General features: G+C 54.2%; 1 protein-coding gene across 1 annotated transcript; it reads right to left on the bottom strand.

Moving 5' to 3' along the window:
* Positions 1-2,161: 2,161 nt before the first annotated feature.
* On the bottom strand, positions 2,162-20,129 carry LOC144490939 (E3 ubiquitin-protein ligase RNF31-like; the record flags this gene model as incomplete). Its single annotated transcript, XM_078208618.1, has 4 exons — positions 20,020-20,129; positions 13,553-13,671; positions 3,331-3,444; positions 2,162-2,244 (listed from the first exon to the last, which is right to left on the bottom strand). Coding segments are annotated over exons 2-4 (269 nt in total), but the record flags the coding sequence as incomplete, so codon positions are not given.
* Positions 20,130-21,563: the final 1,434 nt, after the last annotated feature.

The following is a 21,563-nucleotide window of genomic DNA, read 5'->3' as shown; positions in this document are numbered from 1 at the left end:
CGGCAGTTAGGAAGGCAAATGCAACGTTAGCATTCATGTCGAGAGGGCTGGAATACAGGAGCAGGGATGGACTTCTGAGACTGTATAAGGCTCTGGTCAGACCCCATTTGGAGTATTGTGAGCAGTTTTGGGCCCCGTATCTAAGGAAGGATGAGCTGGCCCTTGGAAAGGGTCCAGAGGAGGTTCACAAGAATGATCCCTGGAATGAAGAGCTTGTCGGATGAGGAACGGTTGAGGACTCTGGGTCTGTACTCGTTGGAGTTTAGAAGGATGAGGGGGGATCTTATTGAAACTTACAGGATACTGCGAGGCCTGGATAGAGTGGACGTGGAGAGGATGTTCCACTAGTAGGAAAAACTAGAACCAGAGGGAACAACCTCAGGCTAAAGGGACGCTCCTTTAAAACAGAGATGGTGAGGAATTTCTCCAGCCAGAGAGTGGGGAATGTGTGGAACTCTTTGCCGCAGAAGGCTGTGGAGACCGGGTCATTGAGTGTGTTTAAGACAGAGATAGATAGGCTCTTGATTAATAAGGGGATCAGGGGTTATGGGGAAAAGGCAGGAGAATGGGAATGAGAAAAATATCAGCCATGATTGAATGGCGGAGCAGACTTGATGGGCCGAGTGGCCTCATTTTGTTCTTAGGTCTTGTGGTCTATTGGAGGGAGAGAGGACGAGGGAACAGGGAGGGAGGGCGAGGGAAGGGGGAGGGCGAGGGAAGGGGGAGGGCGAGGGAAGGGGGAGGGCGAGGGAAGGGGGAGGGCGAGGGAAGGGGGAGGGCGAGGGAAGGGGGAGGGCGAGGGAAGGGGGAGGGCGAGGGAAGGGGGAGGGCGAGGGAAGGGGGAGGGCGAGGGAAGGGGGAGGGCGAGGGAAGGGGGAGGGCGAGGGAAGGGGGAGGGCGAGGGAAGGGGGAGGGCGAGGGAAGGGGGAGGGCGAGGGAAGGGGGAGGGCGAGGGAAGGGGGAGGGCGAGGGAAGGGGGAGGGCGAGGGAAGGGGGAGGGCGAGGGAAGGGGGAGGGCGAGGGAAGGGGGAGGGCGAGGGAAGGGGGAGGGCGAGGGAAGGGGGAGGGCGAGGGAAGGGGGAGGGCGAGGGAAGGGGGAGGGCGAGGGAAGGGGGAGGGCGAGGGAAGGGGGGGGGCGAGGGAAGGGGGAGGGCGAGGGAAGGGGGAGGGCGAGGGAAGGGGGGAGGGCGAGGGAAGGGGGAGGGCGAGGAAGGGGGAGGGCGAGGGAAGGGGGAGGGCGAGGGAAGGGGGAGGGCGAGGGAAGGGGGAGGGCGAGGGAAGGGGGAGGGCGAGGGAAGGGGGAGGGCGAGGGAAGGGGGAGGGCGAGGGAAGGGGGAGGGCGAGGGAAGGGGGAGGGCGAGGGAAGGGGGAGGGCGAGGGAAGGGGGAGGGCGAGGGAAGGGGGAGGGCGAGGGAAGGGGGAGGGCGAGGGAAGGGGGAGGGCGAGGGAAGGCGAGGGAAGGGGGAGGGCGAGGGAAGGGGGAGGGCGAGGGAAGGGGGAGGGCGAGGGAAGGGGGAGGGCGAGGGAAGGGGGAGGGCGAGGGAAGGGGGGAGGGCGAGGGAAGGGGGAGGGCGAGGGAAGGGGGAGGGCGAGGGAAGGGGGAGGGCGAGGGAAGGGGGAGGGCGAGGGAAGGGGGAGGGCGAGGGAAGGGGGAGGGCGAGGGAAGGGGGAGGGCGAGGGAAGGGGGAGGGCGAGGGAAGGGGGAGGGCGAGGGAAGGGGGAGGGCGAGGGAAGGGGGAGGGCGAGGGAAGGGGGAGGGCGAGGGAAGGGGGAGGGCGAGGGAAGGGGGAGGGCGAGGGAAGGGGGAGGGCGAGGGAAGGGGGAGGGCGAGGGAAGGGGGAGGGCGAGGGAAGGGGAGGGCGAGGGAAGGGGGAGGGCGAGGGAAGGGGGAGGGCGAGGGAAGGGGGAGGGCGAGGGAAGGGGGAGGGCGAGGGAAGGGGGAGGGCGAGGGAAGGGGGAGGGCGAGGGAAGGGGGAGGGCGAGGGAAGGGGGAGGGCGAGGGAAGGGGGAGGGCGAGGGAAGGGGGAGGGCGAGGGAAGGGGGAGGGCGAGGGAAGGGGAAGGGAGGGAGGGCGAGGGAAGGGAGAGAGAGAGAGAGAGAGGTGGAGGGCGAGGGGGGAGGATCAGGGGTTTGAGGGGTTCGCGGCCCCAGAGTGGCGGACAGTTCGAGCAGAGAAGAACACTGACCTCCTGGAGCCAGCTCGGCACCGAGTGGGGGCTCCCGATCGAAGATCACATTGTTGTCCTGTCGCAGAGAGAGAGAGAGAGACAGAGACACAGTCAATATTAACCAGGAATCTGTCCGCAGAGTTCAAAGTGGGTTCAGGGCTGTCCCTCGGCTCGCCAATCCACAGAGAAACAAACAACATGGATTCTCTGGGTCTGTCACGCTCGCCGTCCGCCCTCACCCTCCCTCTGCCCTCATGCTCCCTCCCTGCGCCTCCCGTCTGTCCCGCCCACCTCCCTGTGCCTCCTAAGATCTAGGAGCGGGAGTAGGCCATCTGCCCCCTCGAGCCTGCCCCGCCATTCAATAAGATCACGGCTGATCTTTCCGTGGACTCAGCTCCACTGACGCGCCCGCTCACCATAACCCTTAATTCCTTCAAAAATCTATCTATCCTTCCCTTAAAAACATTCACTGAGGGAGCCTCAACTGGGCAGGGAATTCCACAGATTCACAACCCTTTGTGTGAAGAAGTTCCTCCTCAACTCAGTCCCAAATCTGCTCCCCCTTATTTTGAGGCCATGCCCCCTCGTTCTAGTTTCACCCGCCAGTGGAAACAACTTCCCCTGCTTCTATCTTATCTATTCCCTTCATAATCTTATATGTTTCTATAAGATCTCCCCTCATTCTTCTGAATTCCAATGAGTATAGCCCCAGTCTACTCAGTCTCTCCTCATAAGCCAACCCTCTCAACTCCGGGATCAACCGAGTGAATCTCCTCCGCACCCCCTCCAGTGCCAGTATATCCTCACTCCCCCTTTGCACTGTCTCCATCCATCGCACGCCCTCACCTGCTGTCGATACCGCTCTCCCTCCCCTCCTACCTGCCCCCCTCACCTCCCCCACTCTGCCTCGTGCCAACTCCCCCTCCGCCCGCTCGCCCTCAGCGCTGTCCCCCCCCCCCAGGCCGCCCGTCCCGTCTGGTCCACCCTCTCTCAGCCCCGCCTTCCCGAGCCATCTCGGGGGGGACCTCCATTCGCTCATCCCCATCTCCATTGGGAATCACGCCCCCCCAACTCTGCCAAACTCTCTCTCTCCCTTTCCCGATTCCCCCCCCCCACCGCTGCCACCATGTTACTCCGGCCGCGTCGCCCCCTACAGGGTCACCTGGAGTAGTGTCTGCAGCCGGTCGACTGGCCAGTCACGGAGGTAGAACAGACAGTCGCGTGGATGGTGGGCGTGGAGGGTGTCCTTCAGCACGCAAATGGGGTCAACGCATTTCTGAGGGAGAGAGGTACGACAGACCAGACAGTCATCAACAGCCACCCTCACACACCGGTGCCCCACAAGGCTGTGTTCTCAGCCCCCTACTATACTCCTTATACACCCATCACTGTGCGGCCAAATTCCCCTCCAATTCCATTTTCCAGTTTGCTGACGACACCACCGTAGTGGGTCGGATCTCAAACAATGACGGGACAGAGTACAGGAATGAGATAGAGAATCTGGTGAACTGGTGCAGCAACAATAATCTCTCCCTCAATGTCAACAAAACAAAGGAGATTGTCATCGACTTCAGGAAGCGTAAAGGAGAACATGCTCCTGTCTACATCAGCGGGGATGAAGTAGAAAGGGTTCGAGAGCTTCAGGTTTTTAGGTGTCCAGATCACCAACAACCTGTCCTGGTCCCCCCCATGCCGACACTACAGTGAAGAAAGCCCCACCAACGCCTCTACTTTCTCAGAAGACGAAGGAAATTTGGCATGTCAGCTACGACTCTCACCAACTTTTACAGATGCCCCATAGAAAGCATTCTTTCTGGTTGTATCACAGCTTGGTCTGGGGCTCCTGCTCTGCCCAAGACCGCAAGGATCTACAAAAGGATCGTGAATGTAGCCCAATCCATCACGCAAACCAGCCTCCCCATCCATTGACTCTGTCTACACTTCCTGCTGCCTCGGGGAAAAGCAGCCGGCATAATTAAGGACCCCCCCACGCACCCCGGACATTCTCTCTTCCACCTTCTTCCCTCGGGAAAAAGATACAAAAGTCTGAGGTCACGGACCGACCGACTCAAGAACAGCTTCTTCCCTGCTGCTGTCAGACTTTTGAATGGACCTACCTCGCATTGAGTTGATCTTTCTCTACACCCTAGCTATGACTGTAACACTACATTCTGCACCCTCTCCTTTCCTTCTCTATGAACAGTATGCTTTGTCTGTATAGCGCGCAAGAAACAATACTTTTCACTGTATGTTAATACAGGTGACAATAATAAATCAAATCAAAACCTGCACCAGTTTCACGGAGGCACCAAACATGCTCGGGGGGCACACAGGACGGTGAGAAAACCAAGTACAACCTCCAACACACCACAAGTCCCCTTCGAGGACAGCAACAGGGGAGGTTACACAGTGACAGTGTGAGGGAGCTGGATTAACATCAGTACAGATACAGTCAGTAACACAGGGTGCTGGGGGGAGAGGGGTTACTGAGTGACAGTGTGAGGGAGCTGGATTAACATCAGTACAGATACAGTCAGTAACACAAGGCGCTGGGGGAGAGAGGTTACTCAGTGACAGTGTCAGGGAGCTGGATTAACATCAGTACAGATACAGTCAGTAACACAGGGTGCTGGGGGAGAGGGGTTACTGAGTGACAGTGTGAAGGAGCTGGATTAACATCAGTACAGATACAGTCAGTAACACAGGGTGCTGGGGGAGAGGGGTTACTGAGTGACAGTGTGAGGGAGCTGGATTAACATCAGTAGAGATACAGTCAGTAACACAGGGTGCTGGGGGAGAGGGGTTACTGAGTGACAGTGCGAGGGAGCTGGATTAACATCAGTACAGATACAGTCAGTAACACAGGGTGCTGGGGGAGAGGGGTTACTGAGTGACAGTGTGAAGGAGCTGGATTAACATCAGTACAGATACAGGGCTAAAAGGGGACATGAGAAGACTTTGGCGGATAGGGTTAAAGAGAATCCTAAGGCGTTCTATAGGTATGTCAAGAACAGAAGGTTGGTTAGGGCAAGTTTAGGGCCAGTTATAGATGGCAGAGGGAAGTTATGTGTGGAACCGGAGGAGATTGGTGAAGCATTGAACCAATATTTCTCTTCGGTGTTCACGCAAGGGGACATGAATATAGCTGAGGAGGACACTGGGTTGCAAGGGAGTAGAATAGACAGTATTACAGTTGATAAGGAGGATGTGCAGGATATTCTGGAGGGTCTGAAAATAGATAAATCCCCTGGTCTGGATGGGATTTATCCAAGGATTCTCTGGGAGGCAAGAGAAGTGATTGCAGAGCCTCTGGCTCTGATCTTCAGGTCGTCGTTGGCCTCTGGTATAGTACCAGAAGATTGGAGGTTAGCAAATGTTGTCCCATTGTTTAAGAAGGGGAACAGAGACTTCCCCGGGAATTATAGACCGGTGAGTCTCACTTCTGTTGTCGGCAAGATGTTGGAAAAAATTATAAGGGATAGGATTTATAGTTATTTGGAGAGTAATGAATTGATAGGTGATAGTCAGCATGGTTTTGTGGCAGGTAGGTCGTGCCTTACTAACCTTATTGAGTTTTTTGAGAAAGTGACCAAGGAGGTGGATGGGGGCAAGGCAGTGGACGTGGTATATATGGATTTTAGTAAGGCGTTTGATAAGGTTCACCATGGTAGGCTTCTGCAGAAAATGCAGATGTATGGGATTGGGGGTGATCTAGGAAATTGGATCAGGAATTGGCTAGCGGATAGGAAACAGAGGGTGGTGGTTGATAGTAAATATTCATCATGGAGTGCGGTTACAAGTGGTGTACCTCAGGGATCTGTTTTGGGGCCACTGCTGTTTGTAATATTTATTAATGATCTGGATGAGGGTATAGTTGGGTGGATTAGCAAATTTGCTGATGACACCAAAGTCGGTGGTGTGGTAGACAGTGAGGAAGGGTGTCGTAGTTTGCAGGAAGACTTAGACAGGTTGCAAAGTTGGGCCGAGAGGTGGCGGATGGAGTTTAATGCGGAGAAGTGTGAGGTAATTCACTTTGGTAGGAATAACAGTTGTGTTGAGTATAGGGCTAACGGGAGGACTTTGAATAGTGTGGAGGAGCAGAGGGATCTAGGTGTATGTGTGCATAGATCCCTGAAAGTTGGGAATCAAGTAGATAAGGTTGTTAAGAAGGCATATGGTGTCTTGGCGTTTATTGGTAGGGGGATTGAATTTAGGAGTCGTAGCGTTATGTTGCAACTGTACACAACTCTGGTGCGGCCGCACTTGGAGTACTGTGTGCAGTTCTGGTCCCCACATTACAGGAAGGATGTGGAGGCTTTGGAGAGGGTGCAGAGGAGGTTTACCAGGATGTTGCCTGGTATGGAGGGGAGATCCTATGAGGAGAGGCTGAGGGATTTGGGATTGTTTTCGCTGGAAAGGCGGCGGCTAAGAGGGGATCTTATTGAAACATACAAGATGATTAGAGGTTTAGATAGGGTGGATAGTGATAGCCTTTTTCCTCTGATGGAGAAATCCAGCACGAGGGGGCATGGCTTTAAATTGAGGGGGGGTAGTTATAGAACCGATGTCAGGGGTAGGTTCTTTACCCAGAGGGTGGTGAGGGATTGGAATGCCCTGCCAGCATCAGTAGTAAATGCGCCTAGTTTGGGGGCGTTTAAGAGATCCGTAGATAGGTTCATGGACGAAAAGAAATTGGTTTAGGTTGGAGGGTCACAGTTTTTTTTTTTTTTTAACTGGTCGGTGCAACATCGTGGGCCGAAGGGCCTGTTCTGCGCTGTAATGTTCTATGTTCTATGTTCTATGTTCTATGATACAGTCAGTAACACAGGGTGCTGGGGGGAGGGGTTACTGAGTGACAGTGTGAGGGAGGTGGATTAACATCAGTACAGACACAGTCAGTAACACAGGGTGCTGGGGGAGAGGGGTTACTGAGTGACAGTGTGAGGGAGCTGGATTAACATCAGTACAGATACAGTCAGTAACACAGGGTGCTGGGGGGAGAGGGGTCACTGAGTGACAGTGTGAGGGAGCTGGATTAACATCAGTACAGATACAGTCAGTAACACAGGGTGCTGGGGGGAGAGGGGTCACTGAGTGACAGTGTGAGGGAGCTGGATTAACATCAGTACAGATACAGTCAGTAACACAGGGAGCTGGGGGAGAGGGGTTACTGAGTGACAGTGTGAGGGAGCTGGATTAACATCAGTACAGATACAGTCAGTAACACAGGGTGCTGGGGGAGAGGGGTTACTGAGTGAGGGAGCTGGATTAACATCAGTACAGATACAGTCAGTAACACAGGGTGCTGGGGGAGAGGGGTTACTGAGTGACAGTGTGAGGGACCTGGATTAACATCAGTACAGATACAGTCAGTAACACAGGGTGCTGGGGGAGAGGGGTTACTGAGTGACAGTGTGAGGGAGCTGGATTAACATCAGTACAGATACAGTCAGTAACACAGGGTGCTGGGGGAGAGGGGTTACTGAGTGACAGTGTGTGGGAGCTGGATTAACATCAGTACAGATACAGTCAATAACACAGGGTGCTGGGGGGAGAGAGGTTACTGAGTGACAGTGTGTGGGAGCTGGATTAACATCAGTACAGATACAGTCAGTAACACAGGGTGCTGGGGGGAGAGGGGTTACTGAGTGACAGTGTGAGGGAGCTGGATTAACATCAGTACAGATACAGTCAGTAACACAGGGTGCTGGGGGGAGAGGGGTTACTGAGTGACAGTGTGAGGGAGCTGGATTAACATCAGTACAGATACAGTCAGTAACACAGGGTGCTGGGGGAGAGGGGTTACTGAGTGACAGTGTGAGGGAGCTGGATTAACATCAGTACAGACACAGTCAGTAACACAGGGTGCTGGGGGAGAGGGGTACTCAGTGACAGTGTGAGGGAGCTGGATTAACATCAGTACAGATACAGTCAGTAACACAGGGTGCTGGGGGAGAGGGATTACTGAGTGACAGTGTGAGGGAGCTGGATTAACATCAGTGCAGATACAGTCAGTAACACAGGGTGCTGGGGGAGAGGGGTTACTGAGTGACAGTGTGTGGGAGCTGGATTAACATCAGTACAGATACAGTCAGTCACACAGGGTGCTGGGGGGAGAGGGGTTACTGAGTGACAGTGTGTGGGAGCTGGATTAACATCAGTACAGATACAGTCAGTAACACAGGGTGCTGGGGGGAGAGGGGTTACTGAGTGACAGTGTGAGGGAGCTGGATTAACATCAGTACAGATACAGTCAGTAACACAGGGTGCTGGGGGGAGAGGGGTTACTGAGTGACAGTGTGTGGGAGCTGGATTAACATCAGTACAGATACAGTCAGTAACACAGGGTGCTGGGGGGAGAGGGGTTACTGAGTGACAGTGTGTGGGAGCTGGATTAACATCAGTACAGATACAGTCAGTAACACAGGGTGCTGGGGGGAGAGGGGTTACTGAGTGACAGTGTGAGGGAGCTGGATTAACATCAGTACAGATACAGTCAGTAACACAGGGTGCTGGGGGGAGAGGGGTTACTGAGTGACAGTGTGAGGGAGCTGGATTAACATCAGTACAGATACAGTCAGTAACACAGGGTGCTGGGGGAGAGGGGTTACTGAGTGACAGTGTGAGGGAGCTGGATTAACATCAGTACAGATACAGTCAGTAACACAGGGTGCTGGGGGGAGAGGGGTCACTGAGTGACAGTGTGAGGGAGCTGGATTAACATCAGTAGAGATACAGTCAGTAACACAGGGTGCTGGGGGAGAGGGGTTACTGAGTGACAGTGTGAGGGAGCTGGATTAACATCAGTACAGATACAGTCAGTAACACAGGGTGCTGGGGGAGAGGGGTTACTGAGTGAGGGAGCTGGATTAACATCAGTAGAGATACAGTCAGTAACACAGGGTGCTGGGGGAGAGGGGTTACTGAGTGAGGGAGCTGGATTAACATCAGTAGAGATACAGTCAGTAACACAGGGTGCTGGGGGAGAGGGGTTACTGAGTGACAGTGTGAGGGAGCTGGATTAACATCAGTACAGATACAGTCAGTAACACAGGGTGCTGGGGTGAGAGCGGTTACTGAGTGACAGTGTGAGGGAGCTGGATTAACATCAGTACAGATACAGTCAGTAACACAGGGTGCTGGGGGAGAGGGGTTACTGAGTGACAGTGTGAGGGAGCTGGGTTAACATCAGTACAGATACAGTCAGTAACACAGGGTGCTGGGGGAGAGGGGTTACTGAGTGACAGTGTGAGGGAGCTGGATTAACATCAGTACAGATACAGTCAGTAACACAGGGTGCTGGGGGGAGAGGGGTCACTGAGTGACAGTGTGAGGGAGCTGGATTAACATCAGTAGAGATACAGTCAGTAACACAGGGTGCTGGGGGAGAGGGGTTACTGAGTGACAGTGTGAGGGAGCTGGATTAACATCAGTACAGATACAGTCAGTAACACAGGGTGCTGGGGGAGAGGGGTTACTGAGTGAGGGAGCTGGATTAACATCAGTAGAGATACAGTCAGTAACACAGGGTGCTGGGGGAGAGGGGTTACTGAGTGAGGGAGCTGGATTAACATCAGTACAGATACAGTCAGTAACACAGGGTGCTGGGGGAGAGGGGTTACTGAGTGACAGTGTGAGGGAGCTGGATTAACATCAGTACAGATACAGTCAGTAACACAGGGTGCTGGGGTGAGAGCGGTTACTGAGTGACAGTGTGAGGGAGCTGGATTAACATCAGTACAGATACAGTCAGTAACACAGGGTGCTGGGGGAGAGGGATTACTGAGTGACAGTGTGAGGGAGCTGGATTAACATCAGTACAGATACAGTCAGTAACACAGGGTGCTGGGGGAGAGGGGTTACTGAGTGACAGTGTGTGGGAGCTGGATTAACATCAGTACAGATACAGTCAGTCACACAGGGTGCTGGGGGGAGAGGGGTTACTGACTGACAGTGTGTGGGAGCTGGATTAACATCAGTACAGATACAGTCAGTAACACAGGGTGCTGGGGGGAGAGGGGTTACTGAGTGACAGTGTGAGGGAGCTGGATTAACATCAGTACAGATACAGTCAGTAACACAGGGTGCTGGGGGGAGAGGGGTTACTGAGTGACAGTGTGTGGGAGCTGGATTAACATCAGTACAGATACAGTCAGTAACACAGGGTGCTGGGGGGAGAGGGGTTACTGAGTGACAGTGTGTGGGAGCTGGATTAACATCAGTACAGATACAGTCAGTAACACAGGGTGCTGGGGGGAGAGGGGTTACTGAGTGACAGTGTGAGGGAGCTGGATTAACATCAGTACAGATACAGTCAGTAACACAGGGTGCTGGGGGGAGAGGGGTTACTGAGTGACAGTGTGAGGGAGCTGGATTAACATCAGTACAGATACAGTCAGTAACACAGGGTGCTGGGGGAGAGGGGTTACTGAGTGACAGTGTGAGGGAGCTGGGTTAACATCAGTACAGATACAGTCAGTAACACAGGGTGCTGGGGGAGAGGGGTTACTGAGTGACAGTGTGAGGGAGCTGGATTAACATCAGTACAGATACAGTCAGTAACACAGGGTGCTGGGGGGAGAGGGGTCACTGAGTGACAGTGTGAGGGAGCTGGATTAACATCAGTAGAGATACAGTCAGTAACACAGGGTGCTGGGGGAGAGGGGTTACTGAGTGACAGTGTGAGGGAGCTGGATTAACATCAGTACAGATACAGTCAGTAACACAGGGTGCTGGGGGAGAGGGGTTACTGAGTGAGGGAGCTGGATTAACATCAGTAGAGATACAGTCAGTAACACAGGGTGCTGGGGGAGAGGGGTTACTGAGTGAGGGAGCTGGATTAACATCAGTAGAGATACAGTCAGTAACACAGGGTGCTGGGGGAGAGGGGTTACTGAGTGACAGTGTGAGGGAGCTGGATTAACATCAGTACAGATACAGTCAGTAACACAGTGTGCTGGGGGAGAGGGGTTACTGAGTGACAGTGTGAGGGAGCTGGATTAACATCAGTACAGATACAGTCAGTAACACAGGGTGCTGGGGGAGAGGGGTTACTGAGTGAGGGAGCTGGATTAACATCAGTACAGATACAGTCAGTAACACAGGGTGCTGGGGGAGAGGGGTTACTGAGTGAGGGAGCTGGATTAACATCAGTACAGATACAGTCAGTAACACAGGGTGCTGGGGGAGAGGGATTACTGAGTGACAGTGTGAGGGAGCTGGATTAACATCAGTACAGATACAGTCAGTAACACAGGGTGCTGGGGGAGAGGGGTTACTGAGTGACAGTGTGAGGGACCTGGATTAACATCAGTACAGATACAGTCAGTAACACAGGGTGCTGGGGGAGAGGGGTTACTGAGTGACAGTGTGAGGGAGCTGGATTAACATCAGTACAGACACAGTCAGTAACACAGGGTGCTGGGGGAGAGGGGTTACTGAGTGACAGTGTGAGGGAGCTGGATTAACATCAGTACAGATACAGTCAGTAACACAGGGTGCTGGGGGGAGAGGGGTTACTGAGTGACAGTGTGAGGGAGCTGGATTAACATCAGTACAGATACAGTCAGTAACACAGGGTGCTGGGGGAGAGGGGTTACTGAGTGACAGTGTGAGGGAGCTGGATTAACATCAGTAGAGATACAGTCAGTAACACAGGGTGCTGGGGGAGAGGGGTTACTGAGTGACAGTGTGTGGGAGCTGGATTAACATCAGTACAGATACAGTCAGTAACACAGGGTGCTGGGGGGAGAGAGGTTACTGAGTGACAGTGTGTGGGAGCTGGATTAACATCAGTACAGATACAGTCAGTAACACAGGGTGCTGGGGGAGAGGGGTTACTGAGTGACAGTGTGAGGGAGCTGGATTAACATCAGTACAGATACAGTCAGTAACACAGGGTGCTGGGGGGAGAGGGGTTACTGAGTGACAGTGTGAGGGAGCGGGATTAACATCAGTACAGATACAGTCAGTAACACAGGGTGCTGGGGGGAGAGGGGTTACTGAGTGACAGTGTGAGGGAGCTGGATTAACATCAGTACAGATACAGTCAGTAACACAGGGTGCTGGGGGGAGAGGGGTTACTGAGTGACAGTGTGAGGGAGCTGGATTAACATCAGTACAGATACAGTCAGTAACACAGGGTCCTGGGGGAGAGAGGTTACTGAGTGACAGTGTGAGGGAGCTGGATTAACATCAGTACAGATACAGTCAGTAACACAGGGTGCTGGGGGGAGAGGGGTTACTGAGTGACAGTGTGAGGGAGCTGGATTAACATCAGTACAGATACAGTCAGTAACACAGGGTGCTGGGGGAGAGGGGTTACTGAGTGAAAATCTCAGGGAGCTGGATTGACATCAGTCGAGATACAGTCAGTAACACAGGGCGCTGGGGGAGAGGGGTTACTGAGTGAGAGTGTGAGGGAGCTGGATTAACATCAGTACAGATACAGTCAGTAACACAGGGTGCTGGGGGAGAGGGGTTACTGAGTGAGAGTGTGAGGGAGCTGGATTAACATCAGTACAGATACAGTCAGTAACACAGGGTGCTGGGGGAGAGGGTTACTGAGTGACAGTGTGAGGGAGCTGGATTAACATCAGTACAGATACAGTCAGTAACACAGTGTGCTGGGGGAGAGGGGTTACTGAGTGACAGTGTGAGGGAGCTGGATTAACATCAGTACAGATACAGTCAGTAACACAGGGTGCTGGGGGAGAGGGGTTACTGAGTGACAGTGTGAGGGAGCTGGATTAACATCAGTACAGATACAGTCAGTAACACAGGGTGCTGGGGGAGAGGGGTTACTGAGTGAGGGAGCTGGATTAACATCAGTACAGATACAGTCGGTAACACAGGGCGCTGGGGGAGAGGGGTTACTGAGTGAAAATCTCAGGGAGCTGGATTGACATCAGTCGAGATACAGTCAGTAACACAGGGCGCTGGGGGAGAGGGGTTACTGAGTGAGAGTGTGAGGGAGCTGGATTAACATCAGTACAGATACAGTCAGTAACACAGGGTGCTGGGGGAGAGGGGTTACTGAGTGAGAGTGTGAGGGAGCTGGATTAACATCAGTACAGATACAGTCAGTAACACAGGGTGCTGGGGGAGAGGGTTACTGAGTGACAGTGTGAGGGAGCTGGATTAACATCAGTACAGATACAGTCAGTAACACAGTGTGCTGGGGGAGAGGGGTTACTGAGTGACAGTGTGAGGGAGCTGGATTAACATCAGTACAGATACAGTCAGTAACACAGGGTGCTGGGGGAGAGGGGTTACTGAGTGACAGTGTGAGGGAGCTGGATTAACATCAGTACAGATACAGTCGGTAACACAGGGCGCTGGGGAGAGAGAGAGACAGACAGAGACACACGTTGTGAGATTCTCACCTTTTTCCCAAGGAAGGTGTTGTAACATCCGCTACAGAATTCGTACTGACACTGTGAGCAGGTGAAGTGCATGCAGCCACCTTTCGCCAGCGAGTAACGGAATTTACAGTTCGGACAGTCTGTGGGTGGATCACACAGAGTCGGGGGGGGGGGGGGGGGGGGGGGGAGGGCGGCGCGGGAGGAGGGGGCGGGAGGAGGGGGCGGGGAGGAGGGGGCGGGGAGGAGGGGGCGGGGAGGAGGGGGCGGGGAGGAGGGGTCGGGGAGGAGGGGGCGGGGAGGAGGGGGCGGGGAGGAGGGGGCGGGGAGGAGGGGGGCGGGGAGGAGGGGGGCGGGGAGGAGGGGGCGGGGAGGAGGGGGCGGGGAGGAGGGGGCGGGGAGGAGGGGGCGGGGAGGAGGGGGCGGGGAGGAGGGGGCGGGGAGGAGGGGGCGGGGAGGAGGGGGCGGGGAGGAGGGGGCGGGGAGGAGGGGGCGGGGAGGAGGGGGCGGGGAGGAGGGGGCGGGGAGGAGGGGGCGGGGAGGAGGGGGCGGGGAGGAGGGGGCGGGGAGGAGGGGGCGGGGAGGAGGGGGCGGGAGGAGGGGGCGGGAGGAGGGGGCGGGGAGGAGGGGGCGGGAGGAGGGGGCGGGAGGAGGGGGCGGGAGGAGGGGGCGGGAGGAGGGGGCGGGAGGAGGGGGCGGGAGGAGGGGGCGGGGAGGAGGGGGCGGGGAGGAGGGGGCGGGGAGGAGGGGGCGGGGAGGAGGGGGCGGGGAGGAGGGGGCGGGGAGGAGGGGGCGGGGAGGAGGGGGCGGGGAGGGAGGGGCGGGGAGGAGGGGGCGGGGAGGAGGGGGCGGGGAGGAGGGGGCGGGGAGGAGGGGGCGGGGAGGAGGGGGCGGGGAGGAGGGGGCGGGGAGGAGGGGGCGGGGAGGAGGGGGCGGGGAGGAGGGGGCGGGGAGGAGGGGGCGGGGAGGAGGGGGCGGGGAGGAGGGGGCGGGGAGGAGGGGGCGGGGAGGAGGGGGCGGGGGAGGAGGGGGCGGGGAGGAGGGGGCGGGAGGAGGGGGCGGGGAGGAGGGGGCGGGAGGAGGGGGCGGGAGGAGGGGGCGGGAGGAGGGGGCGGGAGGAGGGGGCGGGAGGAGGGGGCGGGAGGAGGGGGCGGGAGGAGGGGGCGGGAGGAGGGGGCGGGGAGGAGGGGGCGGGGAGGAGGGGGCGGGGAGGAGGGGGCGGGAGGAGGGGGCGGGAGGAGGGGGCGGGAGGAGGGGGCGGGGAGGAGGGGGCGGGGAGGAGGGGGCGGGGAGGGAGGGGGCGGGGAGGAGGGGGCGGGGAGGAGGGGGCGGGGAGGAGGGGGCAGGAGGAGGGGGCAGGAGGAGGGGGGGGGGAAAGAGGTTTAAAGGTTATTCATTCGTGTCACAAGACCATAAGACATAGGAGCGGAAGTAAGGCCATTCGGCCCAACGAGTCCACTCCACCATTCAATCAAGTAGGCTGACATTAACACTACAATGAAGTTACTGTGAAAATCCCCTCGTCGCCCACACTCCGACGCCGGTTCGGGTAACACTGAGGGAAGAATTTAGCACCCTAACCAGCACGTCTTTCGGACTGTGGGAGGAAACCGGAGCACCCGGAGGAAACCCACGCAGACACGGGGAGAACGCGCAGACTCCGCGCAGACTCCGACCCCAAATCCGGGAATCGAACCCGGGTCCCCTGGCGCTGTGAGGCAGCAGCGCTAACCCGCAGTGCCCCCGTGCCAGGCTGTGTGTGGACCGTGTGGACGCGGTTCGCTTCTCAGACTGAGCCGGTGGCCGTCTGTTGTACCCCCCTTCCCCCCCCCCCCCAACTCTGCCTCACACACTGCACCTGTGCGGACACACTGCCCCAAGCCAGACAGCCTGCCACAGCCCGGGGCAAGCCGCTGTCACCCTTGCTCAGACTGGTCCCCCTGTCGCCTGATGTTGGGTTTTATAGGCCGGTGAGCTTGACGTCCGTGGTAGGGAAGTTGTTGGAGAGGATTCTTAGAGACAGGATGTATGTGCATTTAGAACGGAACAATCTCATTAGTGACAGACAGCATGGTTTTGTAAGAGGGAGGTCGTGCCTTACAAATTTGGTGGAGTTTTTTGAGGAACTAACAAAAACGGTTGATGAAGGAAGGGCCGTGGATGTCGTCTATATGGATTTCAGTCAGGCATTTGACAAAGTCCCACATGGCAGGTTGGTTAAGAAGGTTAAGGCTCATGGGATACAAGGAGAAGTGGCTCGATGGGTGGAGAACTGGCTTGGCCATAGGAGACAGAGGGTAGTGGTCGAAGGGTCTTTTTCCGGCTGGAGGTCTGTGACCAGTGGTGTTCCGCAGGGCTCTGTACTGGGACCTCTGCTATTTGTGATATATATAAATGATTTGGAAGAAGGTGTAACTGGTGTAATCAGCAAGTTTGCGGATGACACGAAGATGGCTGGAATTGCGGATAGCGAAGAGCATTGTCGGGCAATACAGCAGGATATAGATAGGCTGGAAAATTGGGCGGAGAGGTGGCAGATGGAGTTTAATCCGGATAAATGCGAAGTGATGCATTTTGGAAGAAATAATGTAGGGAGGAGTTATACAATAAATGGCAGAGTCATCAGGAGTATAGAAACACAGAGGGACCTGGGTGTGCAAGTCCACAAATCCTTGAAGGTGGCAACACAGGTGGAGAAGGTGGTGAAGAAGGCATATGGTATGCTTGCCTTTATAGGACGGGGTATAGAGTATAAAAGCTGGAGTCTGATGATGCAGCTGTATAGAACGTTGGTGAGGCCACATTTGGAGTACTGCGTCCAGTTCTGGTCGCCGCACTACCAGAAGGACGTGGAGGCATTGGAGAGAGTGCAGAGAAGGTTTACCAGGATGTTGCCTGGTATGGAGGGTCTTAGCTATGAGGAGAGATTGGGTAGACTGGGGTTGTTCTCCTTGGAAAGACGGAGAATGAGGGGAGATCTAATAGAGGTGTACAAGATTATGAAGGGTATAGATAGGGTGAACAGTGGGAAGCTTTTTCCCAGGTCGGAGGTGACGATCACGAGGGGTCACGGGCTCAAGCTGAGAGGGGCGAAGTATAACTCAGACATCAGAGGGACGTTTTTTACACAGAGGGTGGTGGGGGCCTGGAATGCGCTGCCAAGTAGGGTGGTGGAGGCAGGCACGCTGACATCGTTTAAGACTTACCTGGATAGTCACATGAGCAGCCTGGGAATGGAGGGATACAAACGATTGGTCTAGTTGGACCAAGGAGCGGTACAGGCTTGGAGGGCCGAAGGGCCTGTTTCCTGTGCTGTACTGTTCTTTGTTTTATCAAACAAGATGTTGAAAGGTGGGGCTTTTTCTGTGCTCAGAGATTTTAAACTCTAAGTCCACAGAGAACCCCAAGTGAAGCATTCGGATCGAAAGGCCATGCAGTAGTGTTACCAAGGCAACATTATTAGCCAATCCATTATAAATAAGGCACTTCGATACCAAGAACCTATTAAATTTAAATCTGATGGTTTTGGCAACCTCGGACCAATCTTATTGTGGGAGATAGTGATACGTCCCCACACATATAACAGAAGGGGGCAGTGGGACAAAGAAGCAGACTAACTGCCGCCCTCCAGAGATAACAGACACAGAGAGAATCACTGGCTCTCATAGCTTCTTTGAAGCTTATTTATTAGTCACAAGTAAGCTTACATTAACACTGCAATGAAGTTACTGTGAGAATCCCCTAGTCGCCACACTCCGGCACCTGTTCGGGTTACACTGAGGGAGAATTTAGCACGGCCCAATGCACCCTAACCCGCACGTCTTTCAGACTGTGGGAGGGAACCGGAGCACCCGGAGGAAACCCACGCAGACACGGGGAGAATGTGCAAACTCCGCACAGACAGTGACCCAAAGTCGGGAATGGAAGCCGGGTCCCTGGTGCTGTGAGGCAGCAGTGCTAACCCACTGTGTCACTTAGCGTCATGTATGTCTGAGAGAGAGCAGCACCGAGATAGAAAAAGTACCAAAGATGTGCAGGTTAAGGTGGATTGGGCCGTGCTAAATTGTCCCTTAGTGTCCAAAGATGTGTAGGTTAGGGTGGATTGGCCATGCTAAATTGTCCCTTAGTGTCCAAAGATGTGTAGGTTAGGGTGCATTGGCCATGCTAAATTGTCCCTTAGTGTCCAAAGATGTGTAGGTTAGGGTGCATTGGCCATGCTAAATTGTCCCTTAGTGTCCAAAGATGTGTAGGTTAGGGTGGATTGGCCGTGCTAAATTGTCCCTTAGTGTCCAAAGATGTGTAGGTTAGGTGGATTGGCCATGCTAAATTGTCCCTTAGTGTCCAAAGATGTGCAGGTTAGGGTGGATTGGCCATGCTAAATTGTCCCTTAGTGTCCAAAGATGTGCGGGTTAGGGTGGATTGGCCGTGCTAAATTGTCCCTTAGTGACAGGGGGACTAGCGAGGGTAAATATGTGAGGTTACGGGGATAGGGCCTGGGGTGGGATTGTGGTCGGTGCAGAATCGATGGGCCGAATGGGCTCTTTCTGCACTGTCAGGAGTCTACGATTCGAAGAAGTTCCGGGCAGAGAAATCAACGGAGAAGAACCAGAATATTCCAGAAGAGACAAAACCTGGTTGTAATTGAGAGAGTGACTAAATTCTATTATGTTAATGGGTGCGACTCGTATTTATTGGACCAACATTCAATTAGAATCTTGATTTAGTGGGGAACAGTTAATAGAAAGCATTTATTCGGCTTGTTAATACTTTAGTTCCTTTCTTCACTGCTAATTAGGTAAGTAAATTGTTCCGTGTTGATTTGAGCGAGTGTGTCAGGGAGTTCTTTCGATTGAACCATTCGAAGTTGCATAAGAGTGGGTCACACCACGCCCTTTAACAGATTACAGGGTGAGGCTATAGAGTCATCGAGGTTTACAGCATGGAAACAGGCCCTTCGGCCCAACTTGTCCATGCCGTCCCCTTTCTTTTTAAACCCCTGAGCTCGTCCAGTTGCCCACATTTGGCCCATATCCCTCTATACCCATCGTACCCATGTAACTGTCTAAATGCTTTTTAAAAGACAAAATTGTACCCACCTCTACTACTGCCTCTGGCAGCTTGTTCCAGACACTCACCACCCTGTGTGTGAAAAAATTGCCCCTCTGGACCCTTTTGTATCTCTCCCCTCTCACCTTAAACCTATGCCCTCTAGTTTTAGACTCCCCTACCTTTGGGAAAAGATATTGACTATCTAGCTGATCTGTGCCCCTCATTATTTTATAGACCTCTATAAGATCACCCCTCAGCCTCCTACGCTCCAGAGAAAAAAGTCCCAGTCTATCCAGCCTCTCCTTATAACTCAAACCATCAAGTCCCGGTAGAACATAGAAAAACTATAGCACAAACAGGCCCTTCGGCCCCACAAGTTGTGCGGAACACATCCCTACCTTCTAGACCTACCTATAACCCTCCATCCTATTAAGCTCCATGTACTCATCCAGGAGTCTCTTAAAAGACCCTATTGAGTTCGCCTCCACCACCACTGACGGCAGCCGATTCCACTCGCCCACCACCCTCTGTGTGAAAAACTTACCCCTAACATCTCCCCTGTACCTACCCCCCAGCACCCTAAACCTGTGTCCTCTCGTGGCAGACATTTCCACCCTGGGAAAAAGCCTCCGAGAGTCCACCCGATCTATGCCTCTCAACATCTGATACACCTCTATTAGGTCTCCTCTCATCCTATGTCTCTCCAAGGAGAAAAGACCGAGCTCCCTCAGCCTATCCTCATAAGGCATGCCACTCAATCCAGGCAACATCCTTGTAAATCTCCTCTGCACCCTCTCAATCTTTTCCACATCCTTCCTGTAGTGAGGCGACCAGAACTGAGCACAGTACTCCAAGTGGGGAGTATCCTAGCATCCTAGTAAATCTTTTCTGCACTCTTTCTAGTTTAATAATATCCTTTCTATAATAGGGTGACCAGAACTGTACACAGTATTCCAAGTGGGGCCTTACCAATGTCTTGTACAACTTCAACAAGACGTCCCAACTCCTGTATTCAATGTTCTGACCGATGAAACCAAGCGTGCCGAATGCCTTCTTCACCACTCTGTCCACCTGTGACTCCACTTTCAAGGAGCTATGAACATGTACCCCGAGATCTCTTTGTTCTGTAACTCTCCCCAACGCCCGACCATTAACTGAGTAAGTCCTGCCCTGGTTCGATCAACCAAAATGCATCACCTCGCATTTATTTATTATTCAAGAGGTATTTTATTTATTATTTAAGAGGTATTTTATTTGTTATTTCAGAGGCATTCCTCTTTGGGGGTTTTAGGGTTAGTTCTCGGGCGAGGGGGGTTCCTCCTCTCCTGTGTAACACTCATCGTAGTCACCCTCTCTCCAGCCTCCCCGCACCCCGGGGTAAGATCCCTCCCGCGCGGGATGGGACACTGGGAGGTTTTCCCGCAGCCCCCCCCAACACCTACCAATCCCGTTCTCCTTCAGATAGGCAGCCAGACCCTGGGCCTGATATTCCGGGTCGTTCTCCCGCTTCCAGTTCTGGAAATCCTCGCAGCTGATCCCCTGGTGCTGGGATTCCCACTGGAAAAGGGAGAGAGGGAGGTTAGCACGGCAGAGAGAGAGAGAGAGAGAGAGAGACAGAGGGGGAGGGAAGGATGTTCTTGCTGTAGGGGGAGCTCAGCGAAGGTTTACCAGGCTGATTCCTGGAATGGCAGGTCTGTCATATGAGGAGAGACTAAGTGGGTTAGGATTATATTCACTGGAGTTTGGAAGAGTGAGAGGGGATCTCATAGAAACTTATAAAATTCTAACAGGGTTCTAACATTCTAACATAAAGGGTGTAGATACGCAGAGGGACCTGGGTGTGCAAGTCCACAGATCCTTGAAGGTGACGTCACAGGTGGAGAAGGTGGTGAAGAAGGCATATGGCATGCTTGCCTTTATAGGACGGGGCATAGAGTATAAAAGTTGGGGTCTGATGTTGCAGATGTATAGAACGTTGGTTCGGCCGCATCTGGAATACTGCGTCCAGTTCTGGTCGCCACACTACCAGAAGGACGTGGAGGCTTTGGAGAGAGTGCAGAGGAGGTTTGCCAGGATGTTACCTGGTATGGAGGGGCTTAGTTATGAGGAGAGATTGGGTAAACTGGGGTTGTTCTCCCTGGAAAGACGGAGGATGAGGGGAGACTTAATAGAGGTGTATAAAATTATGAAAGGCATAGATAGGGTGAACGGTGGGAAGCTTTTCCCCAGGTCGGTGGTGACGTTCACGAGGGGTCATAGGTTCAAGGTGAAGGGGGGGAGGTTTAGCACAGATATCAGAAGGACGTATTTTACACAGAGGGTGGTGGGGGCCTGGAATGCGCTGCCGGGCAAGGTGGTGGAGGCGGACACACTGGGAACGTTTAAGACTTATCTAGATAGCCACATGAACGGAGTGGGAATGGAGGGATACAAAAGAATGGTCTAGTTTGGACCAGGGAGCAGCACGGGCTTGGAGGGCCGAAGGGCCTGTTCCTGTGCTGTATTGTTCTTTGTTCTTGGTCAGACAGGGTAGATTCAGAAAGAATGTTCCCGATGATGGGGGGAGTCCAGAACTAGGGGGTGATAGTTTGAGGATAAGGGGGAAACCTTTTAGGACTGAGGTGAGGAGAAATTTCTTCACCCAGAGGGTGGTGAATGTGTGGAATTCACTCCCACAGAAAGTAGCTGAGGCCAAAACGTTGTGTGATTTCAAGGAGGAATTAGATTTCGCTCTTGGGGCTAAAGGGACCGAGGGATATGGGGGGGATCAGGATATTGAATTGGATGATCAGCCATGATGATAATGAATGGTGGAGCAGGATCGAATTTCTGTGGTAATGAATTCCACACATTCATCTCTCGCTGGATGAAGAAACGGTAGGGCGTTGGGGAGAGTTACAGAACAAAGAGATCTAGGGGTACGGGTTCATAGCTCCTTGAAAGTGGAGTCACAGGTGGACAGAGTGGTGAAGAAGGCATTCGGCAT

The sequence above is a fragment of the Mustelus asterias genome, unplaced genomic scaffold, assembly GCF_964213995.1.
Source record: "Mustelus asterias unplaced genomic scaffold, sMusAst1.hap1.1 HAP1_SCAFFOLD_4076, whole genome shotgun sequence".
Lineage (NCBI taxonomy): Eukaryota > Metazoa > Chordata > Chondrichthyes > Carcharhiniformes > Triakidae > Mustelus > Mustelus asterias.
Note: the sequence above shows the minus strand (reverse complement) of the source record. Positions and strands in the feature narration are given on the sequence as shown.